The 26,263-nt window shown below is 52.3% G+C and overlaps 1 protein-coding gene across 1 annotated transcript; it reads right to left on the reverse strand.

Moving 5' to 3' along the window:
* Positions 1-11: 11 nt before the first annotated feature.
* Positions 12-26,263, reverse strand: Mxra7 (matrix remodeling associated 7). Its single transcript, XM_050140089.1, has 4 exons — positions 25,947-26,263; positions 15,171-15,234; positions 10,976-11,069; positions 12-1,746 (listed from the first exon to the last, which is right to left on the reverse strand). Exons 1-4 carry the CDS (start codon positions 26,214-26,216, stop codon positions 1,632-1,634), a joined length of 543 nt encoding a protein of 180 aa, XP_049996046.1. The 5' UTR covers positions 26,217-26,263; the 3' UTR covers positions 12-1,631.

Below are 26,263 nucleotides of genomic sequence, written 5' to 3' on the forward strand. Positions count from 1 at the left end.
TAAAATCTTGGTTGGGTGTGGTAGCGCACACCTTTAATCCCAGCACTCAGGAAGCCAACAGAAGTGGGTGGATCTCTGTGAGTTCCAGGACAGCGAGGGTTACATAGAGAGGCCATGGCAAAACAAAACAAAACCCATTAAACTTGCCAGGTAGTGAACTTGGAAGGCTAGGGCAGGTGGATTTCTACAAAATGAGTTTCATGACAGCTGGAGCTGTTTCACAAAGAAATCCTGTCTTGAAAAACAAAAACAAAAACAAAACAAAGCCAGGCAGTGGTGGCATATGCCTTTAATCCTAGCACCCAAAAAGGAGAAGCAGGCAGATCTCTGAGTTTGAGGCCAGCCTGGTCCACAAGAACTAGTTCTAGGACAGGCTTCAAAGCCACAGAGAAACCCTGTCTCAAAAAAGAAAACAAACAAAAAAACCAATAACAAAATAAGATCTTTTCTGTATTGTTTTGTTTTTTTGAGACAGGGTTTCTCTGTGTAGCCCTGGCTGTCCCGGAATTTGCTCTGTAGACCAGGCTGGCCTTGAACTCAGAGGTTTGCCTGCTTCTGCCTCCCGAGACTGGGATGAAAAGTGTTGTACCACCATAACTGGCTAAAATAAAATAAATCTTTAAAATATTAATTCTGTTCCCCATAGTTTGAGCTATATCTTTATATTGATTTAGCTTTATTTTAGCAAATAAAAGTCGGTCTTAAGATCTTTCCCACTTTCTGTCCTCAGCATACCCTTGATTCGGTTTGCTCAGGCTATGAACTTTCCGGCTAAGTGGGGTGACAAGAAGTAGGACTGGTGGGCATGATGGGGCTACTGTGGCTCACTCATTCCCATCATCACGGAGCAGTCTACTCTGCGATGCAGGCATTATTCTGGGGACGCTGGAGCATTTCCCTGGATGCTGTCTGGTTCTTTCTCATTTTCTAAAGGGCTTGTAGTCTCACCAAAGGTACGGATCACACTGTCATCCTGGGGTGGTAGGTGGGGGGAGGAGGGGGTGGAACTCAGGGGCCTTGAACTTGCTAACCACGTGTTCTACCCCAGGTCCTGTTGTGTGTTTTATTTTTTGTGCCTACAGTGTCCAGCTTGTGCCAAACTCGCTCAAGGCATGGCTGTCCTGGAGGTGAGCGTCGGCAGTGGCAGCTACTGCTGACCCCACTGTTCCGTCCCAGGGGAACAGCTGAGCCTTTCAATCAGACTATCTGCTGCCACCCCAGATACCTCCAGAAATACCCCTAGGGCAGAATGAAGAGTATAGGGTTACTAGGTACACCCATCACCCCCATAGCACCCCATATTCTGTCTACACAGTGTGCTCAGGGTCCAAGCACCAAGCCCTCGTCAGCTTCCCGGGACCACCTGCCCTAGGTCTGTAGAAGATGACACAGCTGGAGCCTCACCAGCGACTGAAGCCAGAGGAGTCAGGGGTTTCCTTCTCTGAAGAAAACAATGCCGATTCCTCAAACAGGACATCAAAATTTCAGGGGCCGGGCGAATCCTTATACAACACACCACGCTATCTGTGTTTTCGAGACAGTCCTTTGAAAGTCTGGGGATCACAACCTCCTGGACCAAGTCCCTCAGGGTTGTCAGGATGTCCTGGGTCACGTCTTGCTGGGCCACAGGCCTACATGTCATAGAGCCGGAGCTGCTCCTGCATGTCACCATCAGACATCTCGCCAAACGTCTCCTTGTTGTCTTTCATGAGCTTGAAGATGGCAGCCAGCTGTTCTTTCTGCACTCTGTTGAGAAGAGAGGATGAGAGGAAAGACACTCCTGATGGAGGACGGGGGTGGGGTGGGGTGTGAGGGTGGCGTGGGACCTGTGCCAGGTGGAGACTCTCCTTTTGCTTTTCAGTGGAAGACCCACTTAAAATGCAGGAGGCGGTTTGCGTTAACACTCAGCCCTGAAATCCTGGGTCTCAGGTTCACTGTGCCTCAGTTTCCTCATGGGGCCTACAGTTGATTTGCATCTCACAGTGAGGCAAGGATGAACAGACCCCTGTTTTATTAAATGGCTTGAGGTGCTGAGGAAAACGGGTTAGGAGCAGGCTCAGTTTAGACAGATGAGCGAGAAGCGAGGGAAATGGGGGCATACAGATGTGGCCATACAGATGTGTAGGCAAGCATTCTGGGCCATGGAGAGGGTAGGTTAAAATTAACCCTCTGGGGTTCTGCTGCCTAGAGAAAGAGGCACTTTTCCTATGTACACAAAGTGGGTGTGGATGCAGATGGACCTCAGTGTTGACCACGTGGTTCTGTGGCCACCTTGTGGTTTATGACATTCACCACCCCACCTGACGAGCGCAGAATGACTCCCATGGCAAATATCAAAGATGGGCTGAGCAGCTGAAGACAGGAAGTGTGTGGTCCAGTTTGTTCCACTGCATGGCCCGCCCTGGGCTCACCAGCGTGACTGGCCACTGCATCCCGGCTCCATTTTGCTATCCTGATTTCTTGAGTCCTGGACACTTGATTGCTTTGGGGCCTGAAGAAAACTTGAGCCACACTTGCAAGCTAAGATCTCAGCCTTTCCCAGGGCCATGTGTGCTGTAGCTATGCTGTGGATCAATCATAACCGAGCAGGCTTCAACAAAGCTCTCAGCCACTGGACTGCCCGGAGAGGCACTCCTGATGTGTTAGGACTTAGGGTTTTCCTCTTTTCTTTTGTCTTTGATACAGTCCCCACTTTGTAATTCTGGCTGGTCTGGAACTCACTCTGTAGACCAGGCTGGCCTCAAACTCAGAGATCCCTCCTGCCTCTGCCTCCAGAGTACTGGGATTGAAGATGTGTGCCAGTTTGACAGGCTAGGCCTTGTGCTTTTAATGGAATTCCTTCTACTGTAAGTTCTAACTCTCCCACCCTATCAAGTTCCTCCACTCAACAATCTATTTTCTGTCTCCCCCGGCATCTAGAAGTTGGAGTCCTGATGTCCCAATTCCTACCCTCCCTTGTCTGCACAAGCTAGGTCTATAGTCACTTCCACTGTAAGAGGAAGAGGGGACATGTAGGGTGGATTTTGTACCCCACTGTGTGAAGGTATGGTAAGCAGAGGGAGTTACTGAGAACCGTGGATAAAATCACTGTCAGATTCAGAGAGTACTGTGATGTGGGATTCCCCTCTGTATGCTGTGAATACCATTGGTTAATAAAGAAACTGTCTTAGGCCTGCACAGGGAATAGAGGTAGGTGGGAGGAACTAAACTGAATGCTGGGAGGAAGAAGGAAGAGTTAGAGAGAAGCCACCACTGGAGACAGTGTGCTGAAACTTTGCTGGTAGGCTGCAACCTTGTAGTGATGCAGAGATTAGTGGAGATGGGTTAAATTAAGATGTAAGAGTTAGCAAATAAGAAGCTAGAGCGAATGGGCCAAGCAGTGATTTAAATAGTACAGTTTCTGTGTGATTATTTCGGGGCTGAGCAGCCAGGAACAAACAAGCGGCCTTCCTTCACACAACAAATTGGCAGAGATGTGGTTGACTAAAATCCACTTAAAACCTGAGAGGGCTTGTAAGGGAATTCTAGTCACAAAAATACAGAGTTTAACACACAGCCTCTTTCTATTTGCTGGCGGTGTGCCACAGCTCCTTTAAGAGAGGTTTTCCTGATTCAGTGGTAGCAGAAAAAAAAAGCCACGGTTTTGAAATGCAGGCTTTCTGGGCCATGCTGCCAGCATGACCTCTGATTTTTTCAGGAGATCGAGCATTTGAATGGGGTTTGTGAGCAACATGCTACAGCTTGCTTGGTGGCAACATGGACTGGCTTTGTGCCTAGAGAAGGGGCATTGTGCATGGCTCTCCAGGCAGCAAGCAGCTCCACCATGCTGGTCTGGGCGGGGCAAGCAGGCAGTGGGCAAGCAGGCAATGGCATCACTTAAGTTCATAAGAAGGGCTTAGCCTTTTAAGAAGCGCTCCTGAACAGTAAAGAATTACAGATATACAATAAAGACAAGTTCGGGTGGGAAAAAACCTATAAATGGTTCACAGTGTTGGATTAATGTATATAGGCTTAGAAGAGAGAAGAAAAGAGTGTAAGCAGTTATAAAATGAAGTAAATGGTTTTTAAAAAAAAGATAAAGCCTTTAAAGAGACAGAGTACAAAGTTATAGATTAAAAGGAATAAAGAAAAATAAGCCATATAAAAATAGAAAATTCACAGAGAGTCTGGATTATGTATATTATTGTCTTTTCTTTGAATTTTTGACTGCAGAGAGACATCTGATTCTGGGGATTGCTAAGCTAAACCAACATATATACTTTAAAGGTGTCTTGATTTCAAAATATGGATCTAAGGATATGGTGCTTTGGAAAAGACGTTCTTGTGTTTCCACAGAGAATGAGAACCTATGGATTCATTCCAGGCTAATGTGGTTTGACGCACCAGGACCCCCTGAAAGGTTGCTGTGAACACCCCCCAAAAATTATTTTGCCCAACTGCTGACTGAGATGAACCTAGCACACAGGATACACCATGAAAGACCTGATTAACAGTGTCCCCAATCAGCAGGAAGTAGTCTATAGAACTATGCCCAAGTTCCCAAATATTGTTTATAAATATTTATATTTAAAGGGGGATATGCCATAGAGATTTGCATTGGTATGGATCTTGGTTTATTAATACAAATTTAAGGCCAATTTTGTTATACTGTGTATATGTATTTCTGCTCTTGCTTAAGGTATTGCGTTTGTCCAGCTCATTAAAAAATATAATGTATAATTAAGAAATACAAGTTAATAGATAGTCATCTTTAATAGTCAAGCTTCTAGTCATGTTAGGTTTTCTAGATATATAGAAGTATATTTCAGTTAGACAGGTATTCTTCAAACCTTTCAAAGACCTTTAGAATATGGCATTTAAAATGTTTTAAGAACTTAGGGGGCTGGAGAGATGGCTCAGTGGGTAAGAGCACTGGCTGCTCTTCCAAAGGTCCTGAGTTCAATTCCCAGCAACCACATGGTGGCTCCCAACCATCTGTAATGAGATTTGGCTCCCTCCTCTGGCTTGTGGGCATACATGGAGGCAGAATGTTGTATACATAATAAATAATGAATAAAATCTTTAAAAAATAAATAAATAAATAAATAAGAACTTAGGACTTTTCATGACAGTGAGACACATCTGCTCCTGGCAGCACCAATCTACTTCAAGAGGATGATGGGCATCCAAGAGGCTCCTATGGAGTCTATTAGCCATTTGGGCAAGAAACTGCTCTTGCCTGGACTGCTTTATGAACTGGACATGCAGGACACACAGAGAAATGACTGCTGAACTTGCCTAAAGATGAGACCATCCTTCAGGGTTCCTGCTTCATGAAACATTCTGCCAGACCTTGTGGTGATGCACAGATTAGTGGAGATGGGTTAAGATGTAAGAGTTAGTAAGTAAGCTAGAGCTAATGGGCCAAGCAGTGATTTAAATAATACAGTTTCTGTGTGATTATTTCGGGGCTGAGCAGCTGGGAACAAACAAGCGGCCTTCCTTATTACAGTACTGTCTCTTAATGAACTGTCCATAATGTTTTGGTGGTCATGATAATTGTGTATTTATCATAATTATCATTATAATTATTAATACTGTTATTATTTTTGGATTCTGGGGAGGGGTGTTGAGATGGTCTCACTGTGTAGTCTTTGCTAGCCTGGAATTCACTATGTAAACTGCACCTCCAGGTACTGGGATCACTGTTGTACACCACCACCACCCCTTACCCACAGGGCTGTGGTATTTACTTATTTGTCTTTGTTTTCATTTGTTCAGGAGTTTCATCTACATGTATGTATGTATGTATGTATGTGTGTGTACAACATGTTTGCCTGATGCCCTCAGAGGTCAGAGAGGGAACTGGATTCCCTGGAACTAGAGTTACGTACGGATGGTTGTGAACCATCATCAGGGTACTGGGAAGAAAATCATACCCTCTGCAAGAGCCAATGTTCTTAGCCCAACACCCATGTCTCCAGCCTGGGCTGTGTATGTGGAATCAGGCATGCGTACAGCCTTGTGCGCTGCTGGAGCATCAAAGGCATCAAAAGAGAGGTTTAAAGTTTGTTTCTAAAGAGGTCTTTCTTCCTTTTTAAACAAAGCAAACTGAAGAAACACACGGTAACCAAGGTCCTCTGCTTAACGTTTTATTGCCAGAACACGGGTTGTACACAGCGAGCCCAGCCGCCAGGAGTTGGGGGTGGGGAGAGGCTGTGGCCCACAAGCTGTGTTCAGGTTTCCACGCGAGCCTAACTAACAGTATCCAGAGGTCACTCCTCTGTGCGGAGGAGATCCCGCCTAGACAGGGACTTCACTATTGCTATTTAGGAACGAGTGTCACCTTTGGTCACGTGGCTCTGTGTCAAAGGCATGGAGCTGTGTCTGCTGCTTTGTTGCCTGCTCAACCCTAAGCTCCGAACCCAAGTGATCAGACACGGGAGAAGGCTGCCAGGAACACACGGCTTAGGAGTCGATGCTGGACATGTTTCCAGTTTTCTCTTAAATAAATGGAAAGTCTTCTAAAAACTCAGTGCTTTAGAAAAAGAAATGTTTTCGTCAACAAGTCTAAGACTTCAGAGTTGTCTGATATATAGTATAAATACTGTCAAATATAAAATTCTGAAAAACTAATCTGGGACCGCTGGTTGATTATCTGGTGAGGTTCAAAGTCATCCAGGAATAACCTAGAAAACGCGCAACCCAGAAGTCTACTCGAAGCTAAGCCGGCTATTGCAAGCAAAGTGGAGACTAAGCTGAGCTGGTAAGAACACTAGTGAAAAGGCCTTAGTACCAGAGGGTTAGACCCGAGACTCCCGGGAGGAGAGTGGGGGCAAAAAGGGAGGCCACCTTAAAGCCAGTACCTGGCGTGAAGCATTCCTGCCAGAGAGAAAGAGGAAAGCCCCCGCCCCGCCCCAGGGGTGTGTAACCATCTCTAACAGCAAATGAGCACCTGTGGGGCTTCTCCTCCCTTGCCTGTCACTTCTCAACTCTGGGGGTTTGGTTTCGGTGAGAACAGAAGCACAGGTTTGTGAGCGGGGTGTGGGGAGCAAACGTGGCTGGTAAGAAAAGCCCAAGACCCGGGCCCATTCTTGGCAAGTTGTCCCCCCCACTCCATAAACACCTCTGAGCAGGGCAGAGACACAAGGGCTCCCAAAGATCTTGCTAGCCCAAGGGAGCCCAAGAGGGGTGGGGGTATCAGCATGTCAGCAGATTTGCAGACAAACTCTCCCCCACCCCAAGCCTGCACGGACTCCTCCCTGGGGTTCTTTTTTTTTTTTTTTTTTTTTTTTTTAATCAAGCTTTTAAGATGTTAAAAAAAAAAAAGGCAAGAAAGCCTTCAGGAGGAGGCTAAGGACACCTTCGTTATTCTTCAGTTCTGTAAAGAGAAATAGGGAGAAAAAGATCATGTATCTTGCTCGGTTTACTTCAGGAGCACAGGACAGGAAGAGTGGGCACAGGGGCTGGAGGGGGATGGTTGGAATCGCAGAGGCCATGTCAGTCCAGCAGTTTGCTCCACACACTTTGCAGTGACAGGGGCTCCATCTGTCCCTCTCCCCACCCCTCACCGCCCCCGCCCCCCAAGCCAGGCAGCCACCAGCCACTTCAGCTTCTGGGTATAGAGTAGCTGGGCAGTGAGCTTGCTGATCCTTTGCTATGTGGCTGGTTACACTAAAGACATTCCTACTGCCCTGGGTAATTTTTGCTTCCTGCTGCCTGGGTCTTTGTCTCCCGTGAGGTTGCCCAGGAGGATCAAAAGCCTGGATACCTTGCTGAAGGCAAGTGATCTTAATTTTGTGCCTTTGGCGCCCTCTCCTGGAAGCTAAAGTCAACGCATACTTTCAGCCATTAGTTTGATTCAGGAAGAGCCAGAGTGAGTTCCCACCTGCCCAATATGCAGTTCTAAACCCTCCTCTGAGGTCCTGTCAATACGGCGTGACAGTCCTTCAGACTGCCAGCCTCAGCAGTGTGCGACCTGGCCTGGCCTGCCAACACAGCCTAGCGTACAAGCTGGGTTCCACTTTCCCTCTGGAACTGCCAGGTGGGATATCCTGCCAAGCTGTGGAGTGAGAAGGCCTCATCCCTAGGGGAAGCTGTCTAAAGCCTGAGAGCCAACGGTCCCAGTCACACAGAGGGAGGTGGCGCCCCCAAGAGAAGCTTAGGGGGAAGGCAGGGATAGAGCCAATGTGGGGAGCAGGGAAAGGGTGTGCATGTCCGTTGCGAGGGAACTGGACAAAGGTTAGCGTGCACAGCAGCCAGGACTACAGCACTTGCTGCCTGACCACTTCCGGGCGCTGGACAGGAGTTTTGTCTGGAGCAGATCCGAGGGCAGGAATTCTCAGCTGAGATCAGAGAACACTCTGGGACCTCTAGCTTCCTAACTGCCACTCCCCAAGGACCCGTGAGCAAGCCTGGGGAGAACAGAGCCGCGAGTCGCTGCGGAGCTGGGTTCTAAGTGCAGCTAGGGTGGTGATCTGGCTGATCGTTCAAGGCGAGGAGGCAGTGCAGCGTTCACCTGTTAACCAGGCGCTCCCTGCTGCAGCCTCAGAGCAAACAGAGGCTGTCTGGTAGGGACAGAGTTGGCGGGCACCCTGCCAGCTTGAGGATGGCTTCATTCGTTTGATGGTAACATGAATGGGTTATTATTATTATTACATCTTTACTTGTTTTGCGTGGATGTGTGAGTGTGTATGCTGTGGAGGCCAGGGACAAGTCACGGGAGTCACTTCTCTCCTTTCTTCATGTTAGTCCCAGGGATTGAACTCAGGATGTCAGGCTTGGCAGCAGACACCTTTACTCCCTGAGCCACCTCGCCAGTTCTACAGTTGTGCTATTTCAGGGGTCCCTCGTAGGGCTGTTCCCCAAACTCAGCTGGGTCCAGGTCTGTGTTGTAACTACCATCTCTCCAGAACGCAGAGACAGAAAGTCGAAGCCAAACTGAACAGCCTCTGCAACCCCAAGCATCAGGAGGCAGAGGTGTGGTCGGGGGTGTTCCCCCGCCCCCCCCCGACCCTGGGCAGCTTCAGCTGGGGCCACATGCAGGGGTCAGCGGGAAGCAAGCAAATGTCAGATGGGGCAGGCGGGTGAGAGCCACAGGAAGCGAAGCATGCTGGGTAGGGAGTGGAATGAACGTGAGCTCGGGCCCTGCCGGGACCTCCACCAGTCCCTCCTGCACACAGTGAGGACTTCCCTGTGCAGAGGAGGAGGAGTCGGGGACTCCTTCCTCACCCCAAGAACAGCTCCTTGGCACAGTCTCTAGCCCACAGAAGAGCCAGACATCAGTGGGTGGTCTGGAGTCCCCTAGAAACTTGGAGGCAAAGGCCCTCAGGCAGTGGGGAATCTGCTGTCTTTGAAGTGACACAGGAGTGGCTTTGCCTTTTCATTTCCTGGCCTCAGCTCTGAACACAGGGGCGGTGGCAGACTCCAAACTGAGGCCTAGCTGCCACCCAGTAACTGTGAACACAAGGAACGGTGGTAGATCTCAAACTTGAGGCCTAACTGCTCTGCTACCCGGAGAGCCCCTCAGGGCCCACAGTGCAACGACCTGAAGACAGGATGAGGCTACAGTGTTGCCAAAGCCCCATCCTCAGAAATGCCTGGGATGGCAGGGTGGGGTTCAGGCCCTCTCTCGCCTCTCCACACAGATAGAATATTGTATACATAACAAATAAATAAATATTTTTTTAAAAAAAGTATACTAGCACCCAAACTAGCTGGACCCCTTAGGTCCACCAGGGACTTGAACTGGTCCCCGGGAAAGGCTCTTTTTGTGTCTGGGATTCCTCGTGCACGGAAGAACAAGGCAGGTCCAGATGGGACAAAATGCATTAACTGGTTATGGAGACGGTGGGGGAGGAAGAGGAGGAGGAGGGTTTAGACCACGTCAGTGGCGTTGGGGACACATTAGCAGACAACGTGAGAGGAAACACGGCTAGTCTACGAAACCAACCTCCTTACCACAAGGGTTTGCAAGGACATTTGTGGCCCAGGACTAAAGGACTCGCTACAGGGAGGTGAGGTCAGAGGTCAGCTCAATCCTGAAATACAAAGGTAGCAAACTGGGTCACAACAAGAGGCAGCGTCCTCATCCAAGGAGTTAGGGACTCGCATGGTAAGGGCTTCTTCCTGCCTGTGCCTACCCTGACATCCCTCTGCACCCGGGGTGAGGAGGCTCCTGCGAAGTCAGCAACTTGGCAGAGAGACAGGATCTTGCAAGCAGTGTGGTTGGGACACCAGAGGAAAGCTGGGAGCCCAGGAGCAGCCCAGAGAGGGTGGGTAAGCCGTGCATCTCACTTCGGCCTTCTACTCCTTGCTTGCGCTCATGAGTCAGGGCTAGTCCCCCACCAGCGCCTCTGGGTGCCCGGACTGGGAAATGGTGCTGCTCTCAGTGAGACTTGACTGTAGCACAGCGGCTCCGCTCACACCTCTGGCGGCGGGACAGCAGGTGCACATGGGAGGGGGCTGGGCTAGTGCAAACCCTGCTCCTCCTGTGGCCGCCTTGGCCACCCTATTGCTTCACAGCCCCCCTCAGCCACCCATGCAGTCCAGATAAAACGCTGTGGGGAGCCCGATGGACACACTGAGGGCTCTGGTGGGTGAGGGGAGAGTGGCCTGATTCCAGAACCCAGAAGTCACACAGCTGCCTTGAGCCGTGCAGAGCGGAGCTGTGTGAAGCGGAACAGATAGAGAACGACACCGCAGGTGGGGGCCAGGAGGAGGGAGGATGCCAGATGGATGAGCACCAAGAATCCCGCTCTGTCCTCAAGTGACAAATTGGATTTGTCAGGGGCTCCACGCATAAGTGACCAGTGAGGCTGCTCCAGGCCCTTCCCTGGCATCTCATGCCCGCCCCTCTGAGCTGCCTGCTCCAGGGGAACATCGTCCCTTGACTGAGGCTGGCTGAAGATTACCAGGACAAGAAAAGATGCAAGAGGGCATGGTGGGCTGGCTCACCCTGCTCGGCCCCTCCACCCGTGTTCCAGAAGCCGCCTACCTCTGCTCCTCCTCCAGCTCTTCTTTGGTCATCATCCTCTTGTACTGGCTTCCCCTCAGCTGCCCAGGGCTGTACTTAAAGGAGAAGGCCGCTCCTGTGAGGACAGCGGGCAAGTTTAGTGCCAACTCTAAGAGATAGGCTGTCCCGATCAGTATTCAGTAGCATCCCCTTCCACGGTTAGTTTTAGCTGACTCTCCCTCACTCTCACTCTCCCTGTGTGTGTGCGCGCGCGTGTGTGTGCATGCATGTGCGCGCGCACGCATGTGCATGTGTGTGTAGCTGGGGATTAAACTCAGGGCCTTGCACATGCTAGGCCAGGCAAGCATTCCTCCCTGAACTACATCCCTGGCTCTCCCTTTGTTCCTTTTCAAAGAAACAGCCCAGCAACATAGCTCAGTGGGTGGATGAAAACAAAACAAAAAACAAACAAAACAAAAAACTAGGTGGTGGCTCTTAATCCCAGCAATCAAGAGCCGGAGGCAGGTGGATCTCTGAGTTCAAGACCAGCCTGGTCTACAGAGCAAGTTCCAGGACAGTCAGGGCTACACAGAGAAAACCTATTGTCAGAGAGGCCAACAAGCCACACACACAGCCCTTGTGGCAGCCTGAGTGCAGCCCCAGCTTCAGACCACACACTCAGTGACATCATCTTCACCCCAGCACCTGACCCCAGGCTCATCCTATACTTTTTATGAATTCCTATAGCTCCCTACACCTTGCTCTTTTTTTTTGGGGGGGGGGGTTTCGAGACAGGGTTTCTTTGTGTAACAGTCCTCTGCAGGCCAGAAGAGGGCGCCAGATCTCATTACAGATGGTTGTGAGCCACTGTGTGGTTGCTGGGAATTGAACTCAGGTCTTCTGGAAGATCAACCAGAACTCTTAACCTCTGAGCCATCTCTCCAGGCCCCCCCCCCACCTTGGTCTTTAGTGGGGTCAGAGGGAACTGAAAGGGGCAAACAGAAACCATCCCTTGTGCCGCTCCATCCTCCAAATGCCATTCCCTCCTCAGTCCGGTTTAAGCCAGCCCAGAGCTATCTTCCTGCCTCTGAGCCTACACTTCAGCTGTTTGCTGCGAGGCTCCCCACCCCCACCCCAACTCCCGCCACACTGGCCTCCCTCAACCCCAGTTTATGCTGATACTACCTAGAGCAAATGCCATTCACTTCCCAGGGAGCACATGGGTCCCCACACTGGGCCCCAGGGACTCAGACCTTCCTTTTCTTCTCCTAAGCTTGGGACAGCCAGGCCCAGTCTCTCTGTCCCCCCCCCCCCCCCGAGTTATCAGCAATTGAAGGCGTACATCAGGCCCAAGATGGGATGCAGAAATGAACAGGCTTGGCGGACTGCCAGCGTCTGACAGCAGCCTCCAGTGCCTGCAGACTGTTAGAAAGGGCGGATCTGTAGGTTTGAAGTGGGGGGGGGGGGCAAGGCATTAGACACAGCGCCAGCACAGATGCTGGGGTACCCCAGCAGAGGGAGGCAAGGACTGCAGGTTAGCATGGGAAAGTGGAGTGTCCCGATGAGAAAGTCTGCTTGGAAGCAATGCCCTCAGCATCTCTTAATCCAGCCAGTGTCTGGGAGACTGAGACTGACGGGCTGGCTTCTACCTAATGCCTAGGAGGGTAGAAAAGGTCGGGGACGGCGACAGCCCGTGACAATGCTAGCTTCTCTTCCAGCCGCTATTCTAGAACTTCCTAGTGTCTCTGAGACACCTCCACATCCTCTCAGAGCAGGTCAGGCTCCCCACTCACGTCGTGAGACACACGGATGCTACCTGGAAGAAAAGGCCTCTGGGACAGCATCCTCTCCTGAGGAAGAAGGGTCTGGAAATGATCTCAGAGCCCAAACATCCTGCAGGGGCCATGTTGTCCCCCACATCAATCCTCACTTAGGAGGATTGGGGTACTCACTATCTAGCTGCCCAGGGCCAGAGGCTTCCTCAGGAAGCAATCTCTACCTTTCACAAGGCCTGATTTGCTCCTCAAATCATTCCACAAGCATTTAGAGAGCGCAATTCCAGGTGCTGGTGATTCCGCAGAAACAAGAGACAAACGCACACAAAGAAGCCTCAAATCAACAACAGCTGGCTCTAGGCAAGTGTGGCTGAGGTGGGAGGGGTGGGTGTGGTGGCATACATTTTTACTCCCAGCACTTGGGAGGCAGAACGCTGTGAGTTCTAGGCCAGCCTGGTCCACATTAAGCTTTGGGCCAACTCTACAGAGGGTACAGGACAAGGTGACTGTGGGTGAGTCAACGGGGGTTGGTGGGGTTGCCTGGGCTCCTGCTGGGTGAGGTGGTGGCTCTGGGAGTCTGAGGCAGAGCTGAACCGTCCTTCTCAGAAAGCCTCCCTCTCCTCTGCAACCTCCCCCTCCATCTCCCACCACCTCAGCGCCTAGGCATGCTATAAGCTCTGCCTAGCTAGGTTAATAAGGAAACTCCACTCCATCTGGGTCATCGGAACCAAGAGCTTTTCAAGCCAGTCCAAGATGTGGACAGATGAGGCCGAAGATCAGGAAGCTTCCCTGAGCAACTCCAATCTGCAGCCGAGAGCTGCAGCATTCAGTCCCAGGAGCGAAGGGGCGGTGTCTTCATCTATCCCAAAGCCCTGAATATCCTGCATGCCAAAGAGGCAGCTGTAGCCCGAGTGTGCAGACAACCCCCAGGATGGACCCAAAGAAGTGACAAAACCAAGGAGAACCTTGGCTTTCGGGTGCCGCGGTGCCGCTTTAGGAAAATAAACATCAAAAGTTCTGCCAGCTGGGTGCACGGCTGGGCTCTGGTTTATGGGGCAAGTCTTATTAGCTTGAGGCTCTTCCAGCCCACCAGGACGGCCCACTGACGCAGGCTTTAACTTAATCATACGCGGTGGGCCGAATCCAATTTCATTAGAGCAGGAGGGCTGGGTGTGAGAGCCCCCGGGGAGCGCGTATGAGTGGGGGCTTCCTCTTCCAGGCCTCATCAATCTATGAGTCACTTGGGGAAGTCATTTTAGCGACACTAATCAATTAGCCTGGGAGGCTGAGCTGCTTACTGCAGAGGGGCGCATGGGGGACGGTGTGCTGGGGGGGTCTGAGGGGGCCCAGCCTTGCTTCCTTTGACAGCTGAGCCCACTGGCCTTTCTCCCTCTGCCTGGTTATAGCAGCAGGCCATTAGGATGGGGGCTGTCCAGGACAGCAGCTCAGATGAAAAGCAAAGAACTCAGCAGCAGGCAGGGGGCTGGGTACAGGGATTGTGGATGGTGGACGTCAGCAGAGTTAAGAATGGCAGCCGGTGGGGTCTCTCTGTTTGCACCCAGGGGCCTCCAGACTCGTTTCAACCTCCCTTTCGCATGCTCAAGTCACTAACAGGACCTTAGAACCTGTGCCAGCAGGGACAAACTCTTGGGCTACAGTTACTGTTAGCTCGATGACCTAGGAGGGCAGAGCATAGGCCTGGCTGGCCAGAGGTTGGAATCCTCACCTACCACGGCCTGTGCCTGGGCACCCTCGGAGGCTGTGCCAACAGAAACCCACAGCTCTGCTCCCTCTCTGAGCCTCATTGCCACTGACACCCACAGGAGCCTCAGTTACAACATTCCTGAACCCCTGCTCCCCGCCATTCCCATTAAAGCTGCTTTTAAAAAAAAATGCAATTATCTCTGTGTGCTCACTGTACTGGTCTGATAAAATTAACTGTTTTGCTTTGTTTTTCTCCAGCTTCTTTGTGAAGGAAATAAAATGTGACAGATCAGCCAGTCTGTCTGTCTGTCTGTCTAGGACACACGGGGGCCTCTGGGTTTCATATATTCCTGTGGCTCTCTCTCCCATCTGAGCCACCCAGAGCTCAGGAGAAACAGCCCCTGGGGGACCTCCCAACAAAATACACCAGAGAGAACCAACATAAAGACAGGCATAGGTGGGAGAGGGGAGAAGAGACCTGGCAGCGAGGGAAAGCCAGAGCTTCTGCCTCTAAGGGAAGGCCTCCTGCACTAAATGACTTGTTTACAGACAGAACAGCCTGGACCAAAAGTGCAAAGGAGGTATACGCAGGAAGGCGAGGGATGAGTGGGGGCCTTGATCGGATCATCCTGTAGCCCCTCTCCCTCCATCCACCCTCAAGTCCCTGTGGTCCCCAGTTCTCCCATCCCACCGCCCCCAGAGTGGTCCAGGGAGAGCCAAAGACTGCAGCCTCATGGGAGTAGGTGCCACTTGCTCACCATCCTCTTCCTCAGGTTCTTCAGTGGGTGGCCCCGTCTCACTGTCTGAGTCCTGCTCTTCATCCTGCAAGACAATGGCGGGGGTCAGTGCTGCTTACCTAGCTGAACCCTGTTCTCTCTCAGGAGAGGGTGAGATGTGGGCTGGGGGAGGTGGCTCCCTAAATTGGGGAAGATGAATGGGGAGGGAGTGGGGAAGGCATCTCCAAGGTCCTTGTGAGTGCGTCCAGCGGCTGTGGTGGAACCTGTGGTGTCAGGGCAGAGTCAAGGATAGGAGGAGGAGATAGAGGACCCTGGGGATCACAAGCCCTCAACTTAGGCCATTCCCAGGTAGTGTTTGTCCGGGCATTGTGGTAAGTGGCCTGGAACTCCCACCCTCACCTTAATAAGTAAAGAGAGACGCCAAAAAATCTGGCTGCACTACCTAAAGCCAAAGCCAGCTCAACAGCCCAGCTATTCCAAGAGAGAGGCCTTCTGGCTCCTTCCAGTGTCATTTTCTGTCTCTACTCAGTGCAGTAACCATTTACCCCAAACTGGAACTCCACCCCCTTAGCCTGGTCTCTCCCACACATGGACTCAATAAACAGATGGCCGGAGAGGCATCCCATCCCGTCCTGGGATGGCCTTGGTGGAAGGCAGGAGTGACTTCAACTTCAGGAATGTTTGAGGATGAGAGAGCCATGTGACCGGAGAACTATGTGGAGCTGGAGGGTGTGGGGAGGGCATCAGAGGCCCGAGGAACTGTGGCTTGGAAGCCTGGCAGGCCAGGGTGGAAACTTCAGGTTTGAGGGGGAGGGCGCGGGTAGAAGGGAGCTGCCTGCAGTGGAGACAAACACTGATGTAGGTCTGGGGTGCCCCAGATACCCCAAGAAGCAGTCAGCCTCCATAGGAAGAGGCTCCCCAACAGAAGAGCAAGTTGAGCCTGGAAACAAAGCTTTCACAAGGCCCATGGCGGGAGGTCACAAGAGGCAAACTCTTGGGCCTTGAGTTCCTCAGGATCTCGGGCCAGTGTCTACCACTGAGCAGAGCTCGTAGACTTGGTGCTGGTTATGTGGAAGCCATTCTGCCCTAGCACATGCAAGGCTGTGTGCTGGTGGATCAGACACCTCAGTTTTGCAAAGCAAAGTATCTTTGTAGCTAAGGGAGGTAGGCAGGTTGGGAAAGGAAACACCCCTTTTGATGCAGGGATCACTGCGAAGGATCTGTTGTCTAGACTAGAAATCTTTATCTAGGACTTTTCTACAGCAGTGCTTAGCTAAACACACTTGGCTAACATGATCTCCAAAATGTCAACCAGCCCAAAGTCACCAGGCGTGTATACCACACAGGGCACACAGAGGAGGTGTCTGCACACCCTGGCTATGAGGAAGGGTCAAAAGAATTTATGAGGGGGCGCGAGGAGGTGGGCAGAGTGCACACGTCTGAGGAACTGAGTTTGGATCTGCAGCAACCATGAAAAAGGAGCGCAGGGTTGTGCGTGTCTGTAACTCTAGCACTGGGATGTGTGGGGGAGAAGGGCAGATCTTCAGCGCTTACCAGGGAGACAGCCTGTGCAACTGGTGAACTCTGGAGCCAGCGGGAGACCCTGTCTCAAAAGATAAAGTGGAGCTGGTGTCACACACTTTTAATCTCCACTCGGGAGGCCTCTGTGAGTTCTTGGCCAGTCTGATCTACATGGTGAGTTCCAGGCCAGCCAAAGCTACATAGCAAGACTCTGTCTCAAAGAATAAATAAGGCCTTTGGAATAGGGTCATGCACACACATACACACTTGTGTGCATGTGTGTTTGTGTGCACGTGTGTGTGTCAGAGAAGGATGCCAGGTGGCCTGCTCTAACATTCTGTCTGTTCCCTTCAGACAGGATCTCTCACTGAACCTGCAGCTAGGCTGGCAGTCATGACACCCCAATGATCCTCCTGTCTCTGACCCCTCAGTGCTGGAGTTACATGTGTATAAACACATGTTTTTACATGGATGCTCAGGATTTGAACTCAGGTCCTCGTATATGTGCAGCAAGTGCCACCTCCCCAGTCCCTTGGATGGGTCTTCATCCAAGGTTCTCTATCCTTATCAGAGAGAATCCAGACATAAGTGGAGAACCCGCACACACAGAAGATCACGTGCATGCCAAGGAGGAAAGCTCCAGAAGAAATGCATCCTGTCAACCCCCTGGCTTTGGGCTTCTGACCTCAGAGAAAAAGTAAACTGCTGTTGTGTAAGCCCCCAGCCCATGGCATTTCACTGCGGTGGCCCTGGCAAGCCCACAGAGCAGGCTTCCAGGGACCGTAAGCCAACCTCAAGAAAACTGGAGGCTGTGACACCGGCTGATGTCATCCCCCAGCAGGCCTGGCTGAGGCTCCAAGCCAATCGCCTCACAGATAGCTGCTCTTCTGTTGCTGCCCTGCCTGCTGCTCTCTGCAGAGTGCTGAATACACCTGCCTACTTTCAAAACAAAACAAAGCAGAAGCCAATCACCCCACTGATTGTGGGCCCAGTATAACTGTGTGGATAACTCTGTTTCAACTGTTCTGAGTTAATTTTCCACTTCAGCTTTGTCCAGAGGTGGCAAGAGACGGAAGGTCTCCATCCAGCATCTCCAAGAAGCCACTACAGAGGAAGGGTCAGGCAGGCTTCTGAATGATTAGGGCAAGGCAAATGTGTGCATGCGTGCCCATCTACTGTCCCAGGAGTTGCCTTTGCCCTGCATCCTACCGACAGGATCAGCAGGAACCCCGTGGCTAGCCACCAAAGCTAACCCAGGGTGTGACGGCCTGTCTAAACCTGACGCTCATCTGGATTGATTGACTTTAGACCGCGGCAGCTCGGCTGGGCAGGTGGAGCTCAGTCAGTTCCAGCTCTTTAGGGGGGAATCTCCTGAAGAAAAGGTAAAGCAGGTGGGGTGGAGGAGACTGCCTGCGGGTGTCTCCCCCTTGCGGAAGGCATGGCGGGTGGAGGTGGCAGTATGGCTGGAAAGCAGGGCTGGCTAGTGCCAGCCAGTTCAAACCCAGAGCCCTTCTCTCCAGAGGACTGGCGTTATAAACAGTTGTGAGCTGCCAGAAAGATGCTGTGAATCAAACCCAGGTCCTCTGGAAGAGCAGTCAGTGCTCTTAACCATCTCTCCAGACCCCCCACAATCTCCTTTGTTTGTTTTTGAGACACAGTCTCATGTAGCCAGGCGGGCCTCGAACTTGCTTTGTAGCTGAGAATGACAGTGAACTCCCAGTGCCTCTACCTCCCACGTGGCACCGGCTAAGTGTACCAGTCTTTAGGGCCTGCGATCTGCCCTCTGTCATTCACTCATGGGTTCCTTGACTCCCTCTGCCTGGCCAGAGGTCTCGCAGATTACAGGGCCTGGACAGCTCAGAGCTGTTTGGCTGCCTGGATCTGCAGAAAGGTAAGAGGGGCCGAGGTTTCCCTACGTGGGACAGCTCTCTTTGTCTCAGTGCTCTGGGCTCCATGTCAGGCCCAAAAGGGAGGAGAGTTCTTAGTATTTCAGCCGACACCAGAACCCAGTGTAGAACATGCGTCAGTCCCCCCTTGCACTGGGGAGCTCACTCCCTTACAGGGCAGTCTACCCCTTGGGAGCATCAGACAGGGCTTGGGAGTAAGTTCTGCAGCAGGGGATGCTAGGTAGGCTGTAAGCAGGGAGGGTCTGAGAGACAAGGAAACTGAACCTGCCTTTGGCAACGAGCCAGCAGCACGTTTTTGTTGGATGTTTGTGGGTTTTGCATGCTCTTTATTGAAAAAGACCTCACGGGTGCCTGCTGTCCAGTGGACCTGTGGTAGGAGTGGGGAAGGGGTGGGGAACGTGGTGAGCAGGGGCCTGGTCTCGTTCTTGTGTGCAGACATTCCTCTGCACAGACAATGTGCTCAAAAATAAAAGATGACCTCATGCTGGTTAAGTGCTCCGAGGAGAGCCAAATAGGATGATGCATGGGAGAGAGAGAGAGAGAGCCGGGAGGAGGGTGATTGGTATCTGCTAACGTGGTCAAGGGCACGGAGACAGGATATGCACAGGGCTTGTATAAAGATGCAGGCTGGTCGTACCAGGCAGTCGGTCAGCACGAGTGTCCAGACATGGGCCTGAGCACGAGGAAGACGCCAGAGGCCTCGGTGGGGCAGTGAAGCCTTGTGACCAAGGTCTATCAGCCTCGGAGGCTAAAGTTACCCTGCTGCAGCAGAAGCTGCGGAGGGCTTCAAGTAAGGAAGCTGGGATGCGGCTTCTGGGTTAATGAAAATCCAACTCGGAGCTGGTGGAGCTGGGCAGCCTAGGGCACAGGGACAGGAGCCTGGGAAAAGGCTATCAGACAGCCTGCAAGAACACAGCACGGAATAGAACACAGCAAGACTACAGGGAGCTGCTCCCTTGTGAGGAGGCTCTGGGAGACAGGCAAGAGGGCAGAGAAAAAGAGGAGGGCAAGACAGGCCTGGGCTTCGGGTCTAGGCAGTGTGGGCAGCATGGGGAGAGGAAAGATTTGGGGAAGAGGGCAGACAGTGACAGACACCTGAGGGGAAGGGGTGTCCGTCCGCGGAAGATGGAAAAGGGCTTCATGCGTTTGGACGTCCTTCACTGCCATCAGGGCAATGGTGGCTGGGGTGTTCTAGAGGACAACAATGGTGGAGCAGGTTCAGAGGACTGATGTGGGAGTGTCATATATCAATCTGTTGATTTCATTGGTTAAGTTATAATAAACCAACTGCTTGGCCTCAGCTTAGAACATAGATGGGAGGAGTAAACAGAATAGAATTCTGGGCGGAAGAGGAAGTGAGGTCAGACTCTGCTCTGCTCCCAGAGAGACCCGACAGTTCTGCTGGAGCAGAGACGCCATGCTCAGCTCTCCCGGGTAGACGCGATAGCTCTGCTCTCTGAGGCACACGCGATGAAGATGGATGTAGGCTAGAATCTTCCCGGTAAGCGCACCTTGGGGTGCTTACACACATCATTAGAAATGGGCTAGTCCAGGTGCGAGAATTAGCCTGTAAGGGCTAGAGTTCAGGGGCCAAGCAGTTCTTAAATGAATACAGTTTGTGTGTTGTTATTTCGGGCATGAGCTAGCCAAGCGGCCGGGGTGTTGGGGACGCAGCCCCGCCGCTCCTATTTCAACAGAGGACCTTCGGTTGATAGTGTGCACCAGAACCTTTCCAATAGGGCGAGGGGAACGTAGAAAACCCAATTACACACATGGGGTAAGGGGTTAGCTTACAGTGCAGGAGAGGTGGGGAATGGGGTCGGGGAAAGGAGTGGGGGGGACACAAACTGAGATAGAGATGGACCAGCTCACTGTTCCGTTAGCTAGCACTTCCATCCCGACCTTATCCTGTTCAGACATCCAGTCCAAAAACACCATCCCGGCTCAGCACTGCCCAGTCAAGCACACATTTGCCAGCCTTAAGCAAACTCACTCAAATGAGCAGGCGCGGCAGACTCAGTCCCCATCAGATTAACAGCTGGGGCAGTGCTCCCATGAGCAGGTTTAAAGGACACCAAGCATTTTATAAAACCAGAACGAGACAAACGCACAAAAGCCCCATGGGCAGCAGTCTGCACTGTACTCAACCCCAGGGCAAACATTGGGCTGAAGCCCCTCCCCCACATTTCAAAAATAGAAGAAAATCCGCGAAGGGATTGATGACGTCAGAACAGAGAGGGCTGGGGAGGGCAGTCATTCATTCGGGAAAGCCAGGCGGGAGGACTGGTAAACGGAAAATAACGCAAGGTCGGGCTGGGCCGTCACTCAGTAGCTTCGAGCACTTGCAGGTTGCGTCCCGGTTCCATCACCAGCAGGCTCATGCCTACACACAGACACACGTACGCACACACACAGATACACACAGGGTAAGTAGGCAGCTTTTAAAATCTCTTTAAGGCTTTTAGCCAGAAGAGAAGCCAGTTTTGGATTCCCTAGGCGTGGGAGTCGTGGGTGGTTTGGCCCAGAGAGACTTGCAGACTAGCAGCCCAGCCCATACTGCCGGCGGAGGAGGTGCTTTCAGGTCTTGAAATTTACCTCCAGCCTCTGAGTCCTCAAAAATAAGAATCTACCCAAGAGAAAGGCTATTCCAGGAACTCCCCTTTTCCAAGGTTGGGGTTCTGCAGTCTCTGCTCTGTGTGTGTGTGCTTGTGTGTGCAATTAAGAAAATTTTAGGGGATGGAGAGGTGGCTCAGAAGTTAAGGGCACTGGCTGCTTTTTCAGAGGACCACGGTTCAGTTTTCTGCATCTACACGGTGGTTCATAGACTATCCTTAACTCCAGTTCTAAGGATCCAGTGTCCACCTCTGACCTCTGAGGACACTAGGTACACACATGGAGCACAAGCATACATTCAGGCAAAACACTCATGCATCCAAAATAAAAAATTTTAAATGTAAAAAAAATTAATTATTATTATTGGGGGGAACCAAGAGTTCAAGGTCTCTGGGTAGTGGTGGCACATGCATTTAACCCCAGCACTTGGGAGTCAGAGGCTAGTGGATCTCTGTGAGTTCGAGGCCAGCCTGCTCTACAAGCAAGGCCACCTTTGTCTTCTCAGTGGGTTCAAGACACCCTGAAGCTATATAAAATCCTGTCTCAGTACAACAGACCTGGCACGTGACTGGGTGAGATGAGTCTGGAACACAGATGAGATTAGAGCCCTCATAAAAATACTACAAGACACCACGGCAGTCCCTTTCTCTGCCATGTAAGGTCACACGGACAGGAGGTCTCCCCAGAGTCCAGCCTGCTGCTCCGAGACCTGAGCATTCCAGTGTCTAGGAATCCAGGAGTCAAAGGTGCAAGGAAAGCCACCTGTCAACAGTGTCTTATCATATCAGCTAAGGTGATTAAGACAGGACTGGCCCCATAGGACAGGAACTATTACGCATCTATCTGGCCCTCTCCTACCTGTTTTGGTAAGAGGACAAAATGGGACCAACTTGGGACTGCTAAGTCAGATGAGTTGACAGGGAAGGGCTCAACTGTCCCTCGATCACTGTGGGAGGGCTGGGTCTGTGAGCTTCCAATGTCAACAGGGTTGGGGATGGCGGGGTCACAAGGTGGAGCTCGAGTTAAAAGCTGAAGGAGCAATACAGTGAAACCCACATGCTTCTCACCTAGACCCACCCTTCTGCCATCTTTATATTTTCTCTCTGTGTGTCACACTGTGTAACTAATTAAATCCAGACAGAGAATTCCGGCCTGCAGGCTGCTGGACGGCTCCGTCGTTAAAGCACTTGCTGCCAAGCCTGACGACCTGAGTTTGATCCTCACAGGTCATCCTCTGACCTCCATATGTGCACCATGGCCCTGGAATGAGCACACACGTGAAATAAATAAGAGTATTAATAATATAGAGAACTTTAGCGTGTATCTTGCTAACAATAGGTCTCTCCTTTTTAAGTGCTAGGAATCTAACCCACAACCTCATTTAAACTAGACAAGGGCTTTACCACTGGGCAACATCCCTAGCCTTCTAGGACCTTTTCCATATAAACCTAATGTCAGTACTGCACGCAAAAAAAATCCAGCACTGAAATCACCCAAGCCTTGGGTTCCACTCCAAGCGCCACATACACAAAAGTCCCTACTCTGAACTGGAGAGATGGCTCAGCAGTTAGTTAAGAGCACTTGATGCTCTTGCAGAGGACCTGGGCTGTGTTCTTAGAACCCACGTGGTGGCTCACAACCATCCCTAACTCCTGTTCCAGGGGACCAGACGCCCTCTTCTGGTCTTCGCATGTAGTGCACACACATGCATGCAGGCAAATAGTCATACGCATAAAATAAAAATGGATCTTTTTTAATAAGCCCCTACTGTGTGTTTATTTTTTGTTTGTTTTGAAAGTGTCTTGCCACGCTGCCTCAGCTGATCTCTGACCCCTGGACTCAAGTGAGACTCCCATCTCAGACTCCCAAGTGGAACCAGAACCCACATGCCAGGAGGCCTGACTGGGGCACAGACTAAATGTCTAACCTCAGAGTCATTGGACCGAACTTTGTGCCATGGCTTCTCGGGGACTCCTCCCATACAAACATGACCCTGCCGGGATGCTGACTTCACGCAGGAGACCTGGCCATCCTAAAACCCCAGCATACACATCAGCATCAAGAAAGCTCTGCTCCCCAGCTCTAAGCAGGACCAGCTTCTGTCCGGACACAGCTGCTTCATAGTTCTCGGTGGGAACTAGGTGTGCCCACCCACCATGCTTCCTGCACTGCCCGCCCCAAGTAATCCCCACGAGAGAGATGAAACACATTCTAATAATATGATCCTACCTCTCTGAGTCCCTGCCCAGGACTGTAAACTGCTGGAGGGTGGGGGAGGCAGGCCGGCCTCGCAGGACGGGACCTCAGCTTGGCTGGCCTCACGCCTACCCACCCCCAACCCTGCTCCCTGAGTCCCCACTTGGGCCTCAGTCTATAACTGTTCCCTCCCACCACCTGGTCCCTGGCCTAGAGGGCACCCAGCCTGCAAGGGGGCCGCTACCCAAGTCATCTATGCAGCAGCTGAAGGCTGCCTCCCGGACTCCAGATCCTTCTCAGTAATCAGCTTTGCGAGGCAGAGCCTGCAGCTGCCACAGACAGCCAGGCCTCACTGGGAAAGGAGCAGACTGGATTAGGGGAAAGTAGTTAACATAGAAAGAAGAGAATGAGGTGGGGGAGAGGCGCGTTAAGCCTCTGGGGGCAGTGGCTCCCGCCCAACAGAAGTGGGGTGGGCCCTGATCCACCTAGGGAACGCGAAGGGAGCCTCCATGTAAGGCATCATCCAGCCACAGCCTCTCATCCCAACCCGGGGTTTTCTTCCTTAGGGCTATCCCTGCCCTCCCCCCCCCCACACACACACAATGTGAGCATCAGAAGAAAGAAAGAGCTGGAAATGCCTGAGTCCATTTTAAGACAACTTCTAACACCGACGCCCACGACTGGAAGGCGTGGAAGGAACACACAAAGGAGCCTCTGTCTCCCAGGTCCTCACCTGGGACTCTGCCCACTTGACACTTCTGGCAGGAGTCAGAGACCAGGCTCACAGGTGATGGGCCTGACCTCCAAACGAGAAAACTACCTTACTGTTGGGTGGACTCCCTCAGGACAACTCAGCTGCCACCTTGAACTCCCTGCATGGTACCTCATCCTCCAAAGTATCCACTAGCCTGGGTGTGGCGGCCATGCCTGTAATCCTAGGGTTTGGTTTTGTTTTTCTTTTGGAATGGGGGAGTCTCGTTATGCAGACCAGGCTTGATTTGAACTCACAGAGATCTGTCCTCCTGCGACTCCTGAGTGCTTAGAATAAAGGTGTGAGTCATAGGCTTCAGGAAGCCGAGGCAGGAGGATTTTGAGTTTGAGGTCAGCCTTGAGTACACAGTGGGGCTCTGGGCCAGTCCAGGATACATGTCAAGAATCTGCCTCACCAACCAACCAACACCAGAAAATAATCCAAAATGCCCACTTGTGTTAATTATACGAAGGCCCCTGTTTCAATACTGGGACTGACCCTGTTACAGGGTGAGTGTCTAGAAAAACCTTGTAGAAAGTTTCTTAAGAAACTGCTCTACTCCACAGGACCAAGACAGGACTGCATCCCAACAGACACCTTGGTCTAGCTGGAATCTAGAGGAACAGTTTAAAACGGAGCTGGTGGAGGGAGCCCGTAATGTCCTGAGAGGAACCCCCAAACCCCACTTGCCATTCACCCCGGGTCTGCGAGCCTCCAGCGGCATCCTGTTCTCCCTGGGTTGAACACAATAGCGTCTCCTCACAGCCGGCTCTGGGCAAGTTAGAAGCCACACTAATGACACAATTAGTCACCCACTTGTCAAGCAAAGAGCCTGATAGTAGGGGGTCTGGCAGACTCAGCAAAGAGAAAGGCCTGGGCCCAGTCTCACTGCCGCCTCCTCTGTCCCAAGGGCTTCACTCCCGTGTAAACCGTTATATCCAGCGAGGGACAGGAAGCACCGGCAGATATGCTGACCATACCCACGCCAGCGCAGCAAGCCCGCGGCTTCTACGAGCCATCCTGCCTTCAGGATGAAGAATAAAGTGTTAAAATCTGACCGGAGACCAGAGTGGGTGGCCTGGCCTGGAGCTTCCCAGTAACCTCAGGCAAGCCAGGATCCAATCTACAGCGCATAAGAGAATGGGCAAGGGGAGTGCGGTGGGTGCCCTGAAGAAGGCCTAGTCAGCGGAGGGCCGGCTCCTGGGAGGTGGGGACGGGGATGGGGCTGGGGGGTGGGAGTGGAGAAGGGGGGCTAGGGCTTCTACTCGTACCTTTTGTTCCACACCAGGTGGACTCATCTGCAACCAGGGGGCGGGGATTGAGGGTGTCAAAGCCTACAAGCAGTTTGAAAACGACAATAACATGGTCCCAGTAAGTGCTCTTCTTTCAGTCCAGTCCACCCGGCCTCACACAACGCCCACATTGCCTCTGGAATCAGGATTTCAAGTTGACACAGGCAACTTCCCTTCTCGCACACCCCATCCCAAAGTAGTGAGCTGTCAAGAGTAAGCCAACTCCAGTGCAGATCTTGAAGAAGGGCACGTGTCCGTAGGTTTGGGCACGCGTGGGCAAAGACCGGGAGAGAGGAGGGTGCAGAGCAGAGTGTCAACGTCCGTGGGAGGCCCGGGAACGCCAGAGCGGGGAGGAAGGGAGGGAGAGAGGCCAGCTCCACTTTGGGGGAGGATGGAGCGTACCGGCTGCAGGAACCCTCCTTTCCTGCCAGCCACTGGCTCGGCCCTTCCTGCGGAGGTTCAGCCGGCAGGCTCGTGGGTGTCCTACCGGGGACCCCACGGCGAACCCGGTGCGTACCTGCCTCCCCTCGTCCGCCGGCTCCTCCGCCACGGGCTCTCTCGGCTCCGCCATGCGCTCGGGCTGGTGCGGCCCCGCGGGTGCGGGCTCCGAGGCGCTGGGCTCGGGAGGCTCAGGCGGTGCCGGAGCCCCGGGGGCCTCGGTCGGGGACGAGCGTTCCGGGGCCGGGGCCGGGGCCGCCCCACGCCGCAGCAGCAGCCAAGCGAGCAGCAGTGCCAACGCTGTGGCCAGCGCGGGCAGCGCGGCCAGCAATTCGGCCGGCGCCTCCATCGCGCCGCGGCCGCCGAGTGCCCGCCCGCCGGGACCCCGAGGGAGCC

The sequence above is a fragment of the Alexandromys fortis genome, unplaced genomic scaffold (assembly GCF_014885135.2).
Source record: "Alexandromys fortis isolate MF-2015 unplaced genomic scaffold, M_Fortis_MF-2015_v1.1 scaffold_39, whole genome shotgun sequence".
Classification (NCBI taxonomy): Eukaryota; Metazoa; Chordata; class Mammalia; order Rodentia; family Cricetidae; genus Alexandromys; species Alexandromys fortis.